We start from the raw sequence: 13,166 nt of genomic DNA, 5'->3' as shown, positions 1-13,166 counted from the left end.
TCAGACACGACTGGAACTTCAAATGGGACTGGCTTCTATGGTCAAATGAAACTAAAAAATAAGCTTTTTAGCAGCAAACACTCAAGATGGGTTTGGTGCACACAGGGATAAAAAGTACCCCATGTTGTGGACCTATATTTCTGCTGGAGGTCCTGGACATCTTGTTTAGACACATGGCATCTTTGATTCTATCAAATACCAACAGATAAAAAATCAAAAAGTGACTGACTCTGTTAGAAATCTTATAATGGGCCATGATTGGATCTTCCAACCGGACAATAAAAACAACTCAAAAATGGGTCACTGGACACAAAACCAAGCTTCTGCCCTGGCCATTCCAGTTCCCTGACCTGAACCCTATAGAAGATGAGTGTGATGAACTGAAGAGGAGAAGCTGGGAATCTGAAGGGTCTGGAGAGATTCTGGATGAAGGAATGGTCTCTGATCTCTCGTCAGGTGCTCTCTAACCTCATCAGGCATTATAGGAGCAAATTTAGAGCTGTTAAACTGGCAATTGGAGGTTTCAAAAAGCATTGAATAAAAGGGTGCTGTTAATTGTCTCCAATGTGTATTAGAGAAAAACATTTATTTCATGATGATATTTCCCCCCATTTTAAATTCTTATTATCCAATGAAAGTTTAGATTTTTGTGAATTTTTTAAATAAAAGATCAAAAGGATTAACAATGCAGATTAATTTTCACAGCCGCCTTCTGAACTGATTATAGCCCAGAAAGTGAGCTAATAGCGCTTCCATATAATCACTAAAAAGCTGTCACTCACTTGTAGTAGCGTTTAGCATTGAGTGAATTCTGACTGTCTCATGCTGAATGTGTGAGAGTTGGCAGACCTGTATCTATTTATATATTTCTTATCTTAATATCTTAATATATTACAATATCTTATATTAACCATTTGCACACACAAGCATTATCCGACTCGGCTCCTCCCGACCGCAGACGCAGGTTTACAATCCACTTTTTCTTGTGTTTTCAGTCAATTTCTTGCCCTTTCCCCTCTTATGAACAACAACATTTCCGTACACATTAAAAGTGCATTGTGGTTTCTCGGTTTGAGCATCCATAAACAACGCAAAACATAGGCATTTTGAGTTTCTGCTTGCGAGTCCTATATAGAAAAATCACTTCCTGCCCTCCAGCTGCATTTCAGCACAGCAATGACGTCATGTGCAAAGAACGCGCTGATGACGTATCATGTCTGTGCGAACAGGGTGCGCAGAGGTTTGCAAATACATATACCATATGATTGGACGAACATTTTATGCTCCTACACCTTCCACAGACCATATAAATACATTTAGAGCACTTAACTTAGTGATGGCAATGGGGATGAAAGCTGGGAGACTTTCAAACAGCGTAACAAAAAAATGTTTTTGAACCAAATCGCCTACCATGCCTTCAATAGCCATAATACAAGCGACAATGGATAATTTAAATTGGGCCTGGAGGATTTTGATACCGCGGCTCCACCTCATGATCACAGATGAGGAGACTTGAGCTCCAAATGACGTCGTCGGCGCAAGACGACAGCGGCCATACCTAGGAAATTTTGGCTTGACTTTTCTAAAGTGAAAGGAAGTAGAGACGATGCACTGTGCGTTACAGCAATCGAACAGCCTCTGTAGCACTTCTGGGGCACTCCGTGTACAAATTCACTCACTGGTTTCATTCACTCATTCAGAGTAGACTATTTTAGGGATTTCGGATACAGCCAGACAAATTTCTTGTCGGTGGAATCTTATCACATCCCAACCGGTTGCCTACATAGTCTGAACTGTGCTAGTTTCTCGTCTCACTCTTAAAAATAAAGGTGCTTCACGATGCCATAGAAGAATCTTTTTGTCTAAATGGTTCCATTAAGAACCTTCAACATCTGAAGAACCTTTCTGTTTCACAAAAGCTTCTTTGTGGCGAAAGAAGGTTCTTCAGATTACAAAAAGGTAAGAAAGAGATGGTTCTTTAAAGAACCTTTGACTGAATGGTTCTTTGTGGAACCAAAAATGGTTCTTCTATGGCATCGCTTGAAGAACCTTTTGAAGCACCTTTATTTTTAAGAGTGCTCTCCCTATGCGTTCTTTGGCAGTGAGACTTTACCTTGAGAATTAGCCAGCAGACTTTCTCTTAGCAGGCTAGTGACCAGCTCCAGCTCCTGCTCGGCCTCCTGCACGTTTGGATCCAACTGCAGTACTTCCTGTAAATCAGTGCTGGCTGACAGGTAGTCCTGTGGGAGAACATACAGACAGACCATCGAAACTCTGCCTTACTGCACTGAATTCAACAGTGAGCTTGACTTTATATGCACACACAATCCTTACTCACAATGTTTTAAATATGTGACCCTGCAGCACAAAAGCAGTCTTAAGTCGCTGGGGTATATTTGTAGCAATAGCCAACAATACATTGTATGGGTCAAAATAATAGATTTTTCTTTTATGCTAAAAATCATTAGGATATTAAGGAAGGATCATGTTCCATGAAGATATTTTGTAAATGTCCTACCGTAAATATATTAAAACTTAATTTTTGATTAGTAATATGCATTGCTAAGAACTTCATTTGGACAACTTTAAAGGTGATTTTCTCAGTATTTAGGTTTTTTTGCACTCTCAGATTCCAGATTTTCAGATAGTTGTATATCAGCCAAATATTGTCCGATCCTAACAATCCATACATCAATGGAAAGCTTAATTATTCAGCTTTCAGCTTTCGAAAAATTGACCCTTATGACTGGTTCTATGGTCCAGGGTCACATATAACATGAAGCACACATGCTTTCTTGTGATTATAAAAGGCATAATATCTGATGACAAAATATAAACCTTCAAGCCTTTATGTGCCAGTGCTCGTCTGTAAAATGCTTTCTTATTGTTTGGCTCGATCTGGAGTGCAGAATCACAGTCCCGTTTGGCTTCTGCGAAACCTTCCAGCTTGAGATAGCACAGCGCTCTGGAAAACACAGCAGACAGTTCTCATTCAGCTGGAGTTGTCAGAGCTAACTGCTGACTGTCTGAGCAGCTCCAGTCTCAGCATTTTCTAGAAGGCTCCATCAAATGAGAGACAGGACAACATGTGCAGCTGGTTCAGTTCATTGCTACTTTGTAAGTATTTAGCGTGAACTGCACCAAACTGCAGCTGTGTTCAGAACAGAATACTAGCGCACTGCTTGCTTCATACTGCACGGTGTATACTACATTATGCATATACAGTATGCATTATGCAACATTTCAAACAGCAGTATATGCTACTGTTGTCACATGTGCTCATTTTGTTGCATGTTTAATTCAGTGGTGTACAGGATTTTAGTAATGAAAGACTTAGCTTGCCATTTTAATTGCATTTTGTGCTAAAATGTCTTAAATTCATCAGTATAATATACAACAAACAATATATTTTATGTTTTACATACATTTTTATAGATATATATCCAAATAGTTTGAGTGTGTAGCGTGACCAACTTGATTACACGCTTCCATGGGAGCACATAGTGATGATGTTTTTTGTTGCAGTTCTCTGATTGGTTGAGACTTCTTTGCAGAATCATGGGTAATGCAGTTTTTCACAATGAATTTGTATTCTGCCGTTTAACTCGATTATTTAAAAATTAAGTTGAAATGATGCAGACTGGTGGCTTTAACTAAAGCATTTACCGTTGATTAACAGCCTTGTAGCTCACAGTAGGTCTGTATTTAACAGTTTAAATGTTCATGTAAAAAAAACTATTTTCATTATAGAGAAAATGAATGGGATGTTTAGTTTCAGAGCCCGACTGTTGTATGAGTAATATGTTTCGGCTGATAATAACAGTTGCAAAGTGTTTTAAATAGCAGCATGTAGGACAGCTTTACCTGTTGGTGTAGATGGCACATTCGCTAGGTTTGATGGCCAGACACTCGCTGTATTTGTCCGCAGCACCTTGAAACTGGCCGCTCTTCACCAGGTCACTCCCTTCTTGTTTCATCTGTGTGAATCGAGCCTCTGCTTTTCTGGCTGTGAAGAAAGTAGATTTACAGTAGAATTACTCTTCTGAATACTTCTAAAAGACCCTCTCTCTTCTCTAAATTATAGCTATCCACTGTAAAAGAGTGAATGTCACAAAACACATCAACAACATGTCTGGGTCATAATTCTCAAAATCACAGAAACAAATAAAAATGTCATTATATTTAAGCACATTTGCCTCCCAAATTCTCATTGTTGTAGTTCAACAACAACAACAAAAACATTTTAATAATGTAAAAAATAAATAAATAAATAAATCACATATGACACAACAAATTAGCTTATTTTTTTCTTTATGCAAAATGTCATTTCCAGTGTTATTTTTAGTATAATTTATATACTATTTTGAATTAGCTTTTATTTTTATATTTTCAGTTTTCAGTTGTTGTTTTTTTAAATGTTTTTTTCAAAGGTAATTTTGCTATGTGCTTTTGTCTCATTTATTTGATAAATATAACTTCAAATTAGCTTAATTTGTAGTTTTAGTAATTTTAGTAGTAACTTATTTCAGTTAGTTGCCTAGACAAACATTTCAGAATTTGTATTACATATTAAAGTCCCCATGAAATCAAAATGAAAGTTTTTTGGGTGCTAGTATCAATATGTTAGTCTTAAGGTTATCTATAAGGCATTGTGCTCCAAAACAGTGACAAAATTCGCATTTAGAAGATTACCTGTTGGTGTAGATGGCACATTCGCTAGGTTTGATGGCCAGACACTCGCTGTATTTGTCCGCAGCACCTTGAAACTGGCCGCTCTTCACCAGGTCACTCCCTTCTTGTTTCATCTGTGTGAATCGAGCCTCTGCTTTTCTGGCTGTGAAGAAAGTAGATTTACAGTAGAATTACTCTTCTGAATACTTCTAAAAGACCCTCTCTCTTCTCTAAATTATAGCTATCCACTGTAAAAGAGTGAATGTCACAAAACACATCAACAACATGTCTGGGTCATAATTCTCAAAATCACAGAAACAAATAAAAATGTCATTATATTTAAGCACATTTGCCTCCCAAATTCTCATTGTTGTAGTTCAACAACAACAACAAAAACATTTTAATAATGTAAAAAATAAATAAATAAATAAATCACATATGACACAACAAATTAGCTTATTTTTTTCTTTATGCAAAATGTAATTTCCAGTGTTATTTTAGTATAATTTATATACTATTTTGAATTAGCTTTTATTTTTATATTTTCAGTTTTCAGTTGTTGTTTTTTTAAATGTTTTTTTCAAAGGTAATTTTGCTATGTGCTTTTGTCTCATTTATTTGATAAATATAACTTCAAATTAGCTTAATTTGTAGTTTTAGTAATTTTAGTAGTAACTTATTTCAGTTAGTTGCCTAGACAAACATTTCAGAATTTGTATTACATATTAAAGTCCCCATGAAATCAAAATGATAACTATAAAGATAACGATATTAGCGTCCACACCAGCGAACGATATCGTCTGTTTATTCTAAGCACGCGCGAGTCTGCCGCTTTAAATTCTCGAGCTCGTTACAGCAGGATGGATTCTGATTGGCTGTCAGTGTTTTATCGTTCATCAGATGGAGAAAAATCGTTTTGAAAGTGATTCCAACGATATCGTTTCTCTTTGTCTTTATCGTAATAGTTGTGGTGTGGACTCTGCTATTCTTTAATACTGAGAACGATTTTTATAACTATATCTTTATCGTTATCTTTATAGTTATCGTCCTTGGTGTGAACGGGCCTTAACGCTGCGTGTTTCTAAGCATTTCAGGGGACCTTTAAGTTGTATGAAGTATTACATATTTAAACATTAATTTGTATTCAGTTTTTCATTTAATATTTATCATTTATTTTATTAGTTTTATTTAAATTACTGATTTTTAAAAAATAGTTTTAGGTAACAATAACAACAGTGGTAATTCCTGATATTTTTCTATTGATTTTGGGGTGAAATGAGACCTGGTCACGTTACTCAAAAGCGGCACACTTCACTACTTGTGTCAGTGTGCTTGGCAAGTTTACAGTGGCTCGTCTCAGTTGCAGTAAAGGCAGCGAGTGCAGCGGGAATAGCACAACATACGCCCATTGCTATGACTTCATCTGGCTCAAAGTACAGCAGAGCAAAGGTTGTCCCATTGTTAATGTGATCGGGTGCTGATGTGTGCCTTGTGATCATGTGGGTCTTCCTTTCTCAGGTCAGAATGAAACCGGAGCCGTCTGGTTCCATTACGATGAGAGCTGACTATGTTACGCTTTTACATTATTGATTGCCATCAAGCGTGGAACATCCATGCTGACAAATGCTGTTAGATGCAGCGTGTGACTGAAACGGTTTGCATAATTATTGTAAACACGTGAACTACAAAAAAAATCAAACGTCACACGCTATGTCAAACCTAATAAGGCTTCCCAGCCGGCGTTTGTTATGAGGAGTTCAACAGCATTTTTTCCTGCATTCATCAGCATTGGCCTGCATTTGGTTTTCCAGCATGGATTTCTGTTTGGAAATGCAGTGTTTAATGCATGCAACCCTCTTTCAGAACCCCAGCATGAATATCCTAGCAGGTCCAGACTGGTTTACGCTGGTCTGTGTAGCCATGCTTCAATAATAAAAGTCAACCTGCAGGATCCTTCTGCTGAAGCTGGTTGATCAAGGACGTCTAAGAAGCCTAATGTGGACACCAGCACATCAGCATCCAAAAAACATTCGCTACATTGCTAAATTTACACGGCAAAGATGGCACAGAAGCGCTTCTGAGGTGGCATTAGGAGACTGTTTAATGCTGCTCAGAGATGGGATGAATGCATTTACACAGAAACTATATATTTGGGGTTTGTTTATTTAGTCTGGAGTTTATGTGGCATTGCTTCTTTACACTGAATTTTAAGCAGGCACAGAGCAGCCTTAACTCTGCTGTGTAAAGACGCCTATAGTGATAGATCCTGATTTAGCATGATGCTATATGGGTCTTGGGTTTGATTTGATTTTGATCTTAACACATTCATGAGGCCATTATTATCGTGATTTTTGTGTACATGTGATTTCTATTGATTTATTTGAAGAGTTTGGTTCCAAAACGCTATAAATCCATTTTGACTAATTTGAGTAAAAATGTGTTTTCTTTACCAAGAAAGTGGCAAGATGAAAACCACTATTTTCTGTTTCAAACTTTCACATAGCATCTTTAGGTTATAATAACATTAAAAATTCAAATCCAGATTTTGATTTTCAAAGATTTATTATAAAATTGTATTATTGTCCCCCAAAATGCAATAAATCCATTGAATCAATATAAAAGTTATTTTTCATATTGAAACTGTTGAAAATACACAACATAGTAAGTTGATCCACATATGACAGCCTCTGAACTTGGTCAATACTAATTTTATATACAGCCACTGGACTAAAAATACATTCAGTCAGTCATCGAGAATTCAACGGGTCATCTTGTTAATGCTATAAATTAATTACAACAATAAAAGAAAATTTCATCATGAACAAGAACATGAACAACAATATCACATTAGACCACAAAAATTCCAAAATGCCATTTCCCTTCCAAAAGAGCATTCATCTTACATTCATTTAGTTTACTAATGCTATACGCTATATTAACAAAAACATTAATGGCATTAATAAAAACACACTGACAAGCTACGCAATATCGCGTGCATAATTGAATGCGACTCATCTGTGATTATAAACGCGATATTGGCTGTGATTGGTTGTTACTGTTTACAGTGCGTGGAATGGTGCGCTGTGATTGGTTGTTACTGTTTACAGTGCGTGGAATGGTGCGCTGTGATTGGTTGTTACTGTTTACAGTGCGTGGAATGGTGCTCTGTGATTGGTTGTTACTGTTTACAGTGCGTGGAATGGTGCGCTGGGATTGGTTGAGCGGATATATCGCATTCTGCAGAGAAGGGAGACTGGCGTTTGTCGCGGTTTGGAAAGAAAGGGAGGAAACATGACAGAATAACTCGGCTGATATAGCATTTTGCGTAAAATTAAAAATTGACTTTTCAATACCGACCATATACAATACTGATTTTGGCGGAAACTCAATAAAAAAAAAAAAGGTTTATTGCGTTTTGGAACCAAACTCTTCTTTCTTTTTTTTACATTTAGTATGCATTTAGGTACGAAAGTCATTGCTGAATCATGAATTCATGAATGAGACCCACTTTTATTGACCTTGTAAATATGCAAATAAGATATATGTTCAATATATTTTCAGGTGTGAAAGGCACAGAATTATACCTAATTTGTTTATAGAATGCTAATGGAGATAACACTTATGTGCTTTACTAATTCTATTGCTATACATTGCTATTACTATTGCTCATACTTGAGAACAAAACTGTTCTCTTCTGTCTGGTAACTGTTCTCTTGTGCGGCTGGTTTTGGTTCAGTGGCGATGCGATGCGGTGTTAACTCACCCTTCTCCTGCTCGGCTCTGGCTGCGCGGGCCTGCAGAATCTCTGCGCTGGGCTCATCTTTACGGTGCTGCTGGGCGGAGAGCGGAACCATTGGAATCTCTGGCAGCTTCTCTCGCCAGTCCGGACCGTCCTGCTCGATCAGCATTTTAGTGATTCTGAGATCATATCACAAACACAGTCAGACAGAACAGATGACATAACTGTAATGTGAATAAACAAACCGATTCTGGTCCCTGATGACTTCCATAGTATTTTTTCCCCATATAATGGAAGCCAATGGGGACCGAAACTGTTTGTTTACCAAAATTCTTCCAAATACCTTCGTGTGTGTTCAGAAGAAGAAAGAAAGTCATACAGGTCTGGAACAACATGAGGGTGAGCAATAATGACAGAATTTTCTTTTCTACTTTAAGTACTTTGCTTTTGTTTTCCAGTAGAAAAAAATATAAATGTCCTTGGAAGAAAAATGTGCAGACCATTTTTTCTCAGATATACATCTTTTGTCAACATTTCTTTTCAAATTTACAATTAAAACAAGACTGTAAGAACAAAATGTGTAGACAACGCAAAAAAAGAACTGGTAACTTTTAGCCATTATCTATTAAGTTTACTGACATTTCATTTAACCCTAAAACACAATGCAATGTGTAATTCAAAATATGGTTAAAACACCTGCGAAAAATCAATACGGAAAAATTCCTTTCTATTAACTGTACACTTGGCCATATTTTTTAGACTTTCCGAAGTGGAAAAACTACCAATGTTATAAGAAGTGTAAATATCAAAATCTACTGTCTGAAAACAAGTCTCATCATCTTACGTAATTTGTCTTCTTAGGAAATGACCCTTGTTTGTTTAGGTTTTTATTTTGCAGGATATTGACAATAATGAGTGTTTTTAGAAAGCTACATTTGTAAACATATTAAAATACTCAGAAAATGTCATGCTGTGGATTGTACCTGTGCACACTGTCTTGAGCCGCCTGCACGCTGATGTCTATCTGCAGGACTGTCTTGTAATCAGCGTAGGCCTTCCCGTAGCGCTCCAGAGTCTCATACGCCATCGCCCGCCGGAGGAGGGGCTTCAGCGAGAAGGGGCGGAGCTCCAGAGCCCTATAAATAAACAGAGGATCAGGATCTTTCTCTGATCCTGTGCCCTACAATGACCTCTCTAAATCTACATAGGAAGCCATTCATAAAGCTGCATGTGTTGGAGTCTTTCAAAATATACCCATTTTGTATAATATACCTAAAGCTCGCATCATTTCCCTGTCTTTCCTCTATAGCAGTGTGGACCCCTAGTGGTCCTTGAAGTAAGGCCAGGGTGTCCATATAAAGTATGAATTTTGTATATTTTGACATGACATGTTCCCATGAAAGAAAAGTCCAATAAAGCTGATGATATGGCCAAATACTGGACAAGTCAGCTAACTTGAAATATACTTGACTGTATTTGGTCCTCACAAAGACACAAATGATACATAGATTAGTCAATTTTGTTCTGGGGGTCCTTGAGGATGGTTCTGAATTGGACTGGGGTCCGGTACGCCAAAAGGTTGCGATTCACTCCTCTATAGGATTAAAGAATGGATGCGTCCAAACAGGACAGCGGAAAGTACAGTATGATTACAAGACTCAATGACATTTTATTATTTCCCTCCAAAGGAGCAGAACATGGTAACAGCCTGCCGAGGATCTTAGTCACGGTTAACCAGTCTGCTGGTAAAGCTCCTTACAGGGCAACTAACTGCGCTGGGTGTTAATCTTTCTGAGACGCACTTATTACCTCACACGTAAATCCAAGCTAAACGCAGCACTGTGGCTCTCGTTATTCTGTGAAAGTCTGGTCATTGAGAGATTGGCAGCTGAACAGAGCGAGTATGTAAATGTGTGGTTAACCTGGTGCAGTCCTGAATGCAGTCTGCGCTGTTTCCATCTTTGAGGTAGCAAGCAGCTCTATTGGAGTACAGAATACAAAGATCCTCTGGGCTGTCGATACCTGCAAATACAAGCACAGCACTGAAAATAGACTCAGAAAGCAGCTTTAGATCTGCATGGATACAAGTGGGAGGAAGGGTTCAGTGTTAAGGCAGCCATTTATGCTGGAATACATTTCATTTAGTCACCTGATATCATGTTACAAACCCAACTAGTCATAGAGTAAACACTCTGGGGAAGCTGAGTTTAGAAAGACGGTGCATCCCTGCTTTCAAAAGGCCCATTACGTAACTTTAGTGGACACACCCACAATGCACTGTTGCGGAAGTGTCAGTCTTGTGAAACGCGTTCACTTCTATTTCACAACAATGCAGCTTTAGTCCCCAAAATGCAGTGGCTCGATGAACAGCGGGTTAAGACCTTTTCCATGGGACATCTAGACAACAGAGCCTCTCTATGAACCGGTATCGGATTGCTTCCCCTGCAGTACTCAACGCTGCTAAACAGGATCTACGCAATGTTTGCGCAATAGATGCTTTTGTGATTCACACTACAACACAACACGATTCATTTAAATGTGCTTGTTCATTTGGAAACACCCAGTCACCAAAAACTGTTAAACATACTATTCATGCACACATATAATATAGCTAAATACTTGTACCCCACCAGAGTCATTGAAAGATGTTGGATCATTTGAAAAATACAGTACTTTTAAGCCAGTATACTATAAACAAGTATCAAAATATTGTCACCTTGCCAACAATGCCACTTTGCTGAAACCAAAATCTGTTAAATATATTATATTATTAACATCATTTCAATATACTTGAGCACAAAATACTTAAAGAATCATTTAAAACCAACTGCTTTTAAGTCAGTATACTATAAAAACAACCACAGCTATGCCAAAACTATGACCTTACCAAAAATACCATCTTGGTAATACCAAAATCTGTTAAATATACTATTTTAACACAGGCATCATATATTAATTCAAGTTACTTTAACACAGAATACGTGTTACCCAACCAGAATGATTGAAACATGCTGATTCATTTGAAATATACTATAAATAGTAGGAAAATAGATACTATAAAATACCACCTTGCCAAAAATGGCATTGTGGTGACACCAAAAATGGTTAAATATACTATTTTAGCATACACATATAATATATTATTTTGAGGTTAATACTTGTACCCCACCTGAATCGTTGAAATATGCTGGTTAACTAAAACATAAATTGGTAAAATATGCCAAAAATGCCATTTTGGTGACACCCAAAATCTGTCAAATATACTATTTCAAGATAATTAAACACAAAATACTTCATCATTAAAAAACAGTACCTTTATGTCAGTAAACTAGAAAAACAATGATCACCTTGCCAAAATAGCCATCTTACCAAAAATGTCTAATCTTGGTAAAACCAAAGACTGTTATATCTACTGTTTCAACACAAACATCATGTATGACTTTGACAAGAAGTACAGAATATTTGTACTCTACCAGCTTCTATACATCCGTCAATGGCCTGTGTGTATTTCTCCAGCGCGTCCCCAAACTGTCCATTTTTGAACAACATATTGCCCTCGTTTTTGAGCCTGGCCAGTGGAAGAGGAAGGGCCCCACACGGGGCGTCCAGATTACAGCTCGCCCCAGCAGTGCCACTGTGTGCCGGACCAGAGCCCTGAGGCTCATCCTGGCTCTTGCCGGCTGGAAGGGTGCCATTCACTGCCGAGCTCTTCCCTTGGACATCCTTTGAGTTGGCTGTGTTGTTTCCATGGCTCCTCTTGTACCCCGGGGTCCCAGGTTGAGAGTGCGGGCCCCCTCCCTCTCCGTGACCGGGGCCCTTCTTTTGTGAATTCCCCATGGCTGCCCTCAGTCCCTACCAAAGTACAGCGAGCTCCCGTCCTCACACTCATACACTCGTACACTCTCTCGCTCTCTTCCTGTTCCCTGCGCAGACTGTGAGGCTCAGCCAGAAATGGGAGGACACGCCTCCTGCGGGACACTCTGAGCTGTGACATCACGCGGGGGGAGGGGCTGCGGAGCTGCTGCAGAGTGGGGGTGGTTTACTGTGAAACAGCAGCCAGGGGACTTCAAACGTCTCTGCTGGATTTCATTGTGCGCAAAATCAGCTGCAGAGCCCTTCAGCTGACACGGCTCAGCATCTCTGTGCTCTAAGCAAAATAAAGCTCACGCATTACCGCACAAAAGAATAATTGGAATAATAATTTGGAATAATTAGAATGTTTTAACGTTCTGGAAAGAAGTCTCTTATACTCACCAAGGCTACATTTATTTGAAAAAAAAAACAAAACTTTAAAATAATTAATAAACTATTTAAAATACCATAAAAAACTTACAAGTATATTGAGAAAAATTGTAACAATTGAAAATAAATTATTTCTATTTGAATATATTGTGATCAAAGCTGAGTTTTCAGCATCATTGCTCCAGTCTTCAGTGTCACATGATTCTTCAGAAATCATTCTGATATGATGATTTGCTGCTCTCTCTCTATACAACAATTTTTGCTGCTTGATATTTTTTTATTAAATTTTTTTTCAGGATTCTTTGGTGAATAGAAAGTTAAAATAAGAGCATTTATTTAATATTAGAAATCTTTTGTTGTCACTTTTGTTCAATTTAATGCATCCTTGCGGAATAAAAAATATATATATTTGTTTTAATCTTAGCCCATACTTTTGAATGGTGGTGTATCACAGTTTCCACATAAATATGAAGCAGCACAGCTGTTTTCAATATTGATACTACTAATCATAAAT

At 37.8% G+C, this 13,166-nt stretch overlaps 1 protein-coding gene across 1 annotated transcript in view; it reads right to left on the bottom strand.

Annotated features, from left to right (window-relative positions):
• The window catches only part of spag1a (sperm associated antigen 1a), an 18,128-nt gene extending 5,759 nt beyond the window's left edge, over positions 1 to 12,369 (bottom strand). The window contains exons 1-7 of the mRNA XM_016231319.1: positions 11,884 to 12,369; positions 10,333 to 10,432; positions 9,394 to 9,546; positions 8,435 to 8,589; positions 4,693 to 4,834; positions 2,839 to 2,965; positions 2,114 to 2,240 (exon numbers count right to left, since the gene is read on the bottom strand). Coding sequence (XP_016086805.1) covers positions 2,114 to 2,240; positions 2,839 to 2,965; positions 4,693 to 4,834; positions 8,435 to 8,589; positions 9,394 to 9,546; positions 10,333 to 10,432; positions 11,884 to 12,247 — 1,168 coding nt within the window. The 5' untranslated portion in view covers positions 12,248 to 12,369. The remainder of the gene's footprint in view (positions 1 to 2,113; positions 2,241 to 2,838; positions 2,966 to 4,692; positions 4,835 to 8,434; positions 8,590 to 9,393; positions 9,547 to 10,332; positions 10,433 to 11,883) is intronic.
• Positions 12,370 to 13,166: the final 797 nt, after the last annotated feature.

This window comes from Sinocyclocheilus grahami, unplaced genomic scaffold (genome assembly GCF_001515645.1).
Source record: "Sinocyclocheilus grahami isolate Dianchi unplaced genomic scaffold, SAMN03320097.WGS_v1.1 scaffold387.1, whole genome shotgun sequence".
Classification (NCBI taxonomy): domain Eukaryota; kingdom Metazoa; phylum Chordata; class Actinopteri; order Cypriniformes; family Cyprinidae; genus Sinocyclocheilus; species Sinocyclocheilus grahami.
The sequence above is the reverse complement of the archived record's forward strand: the minus strand, read 5'-3'. Positions and strand labels throughout refer to the sequence as shown.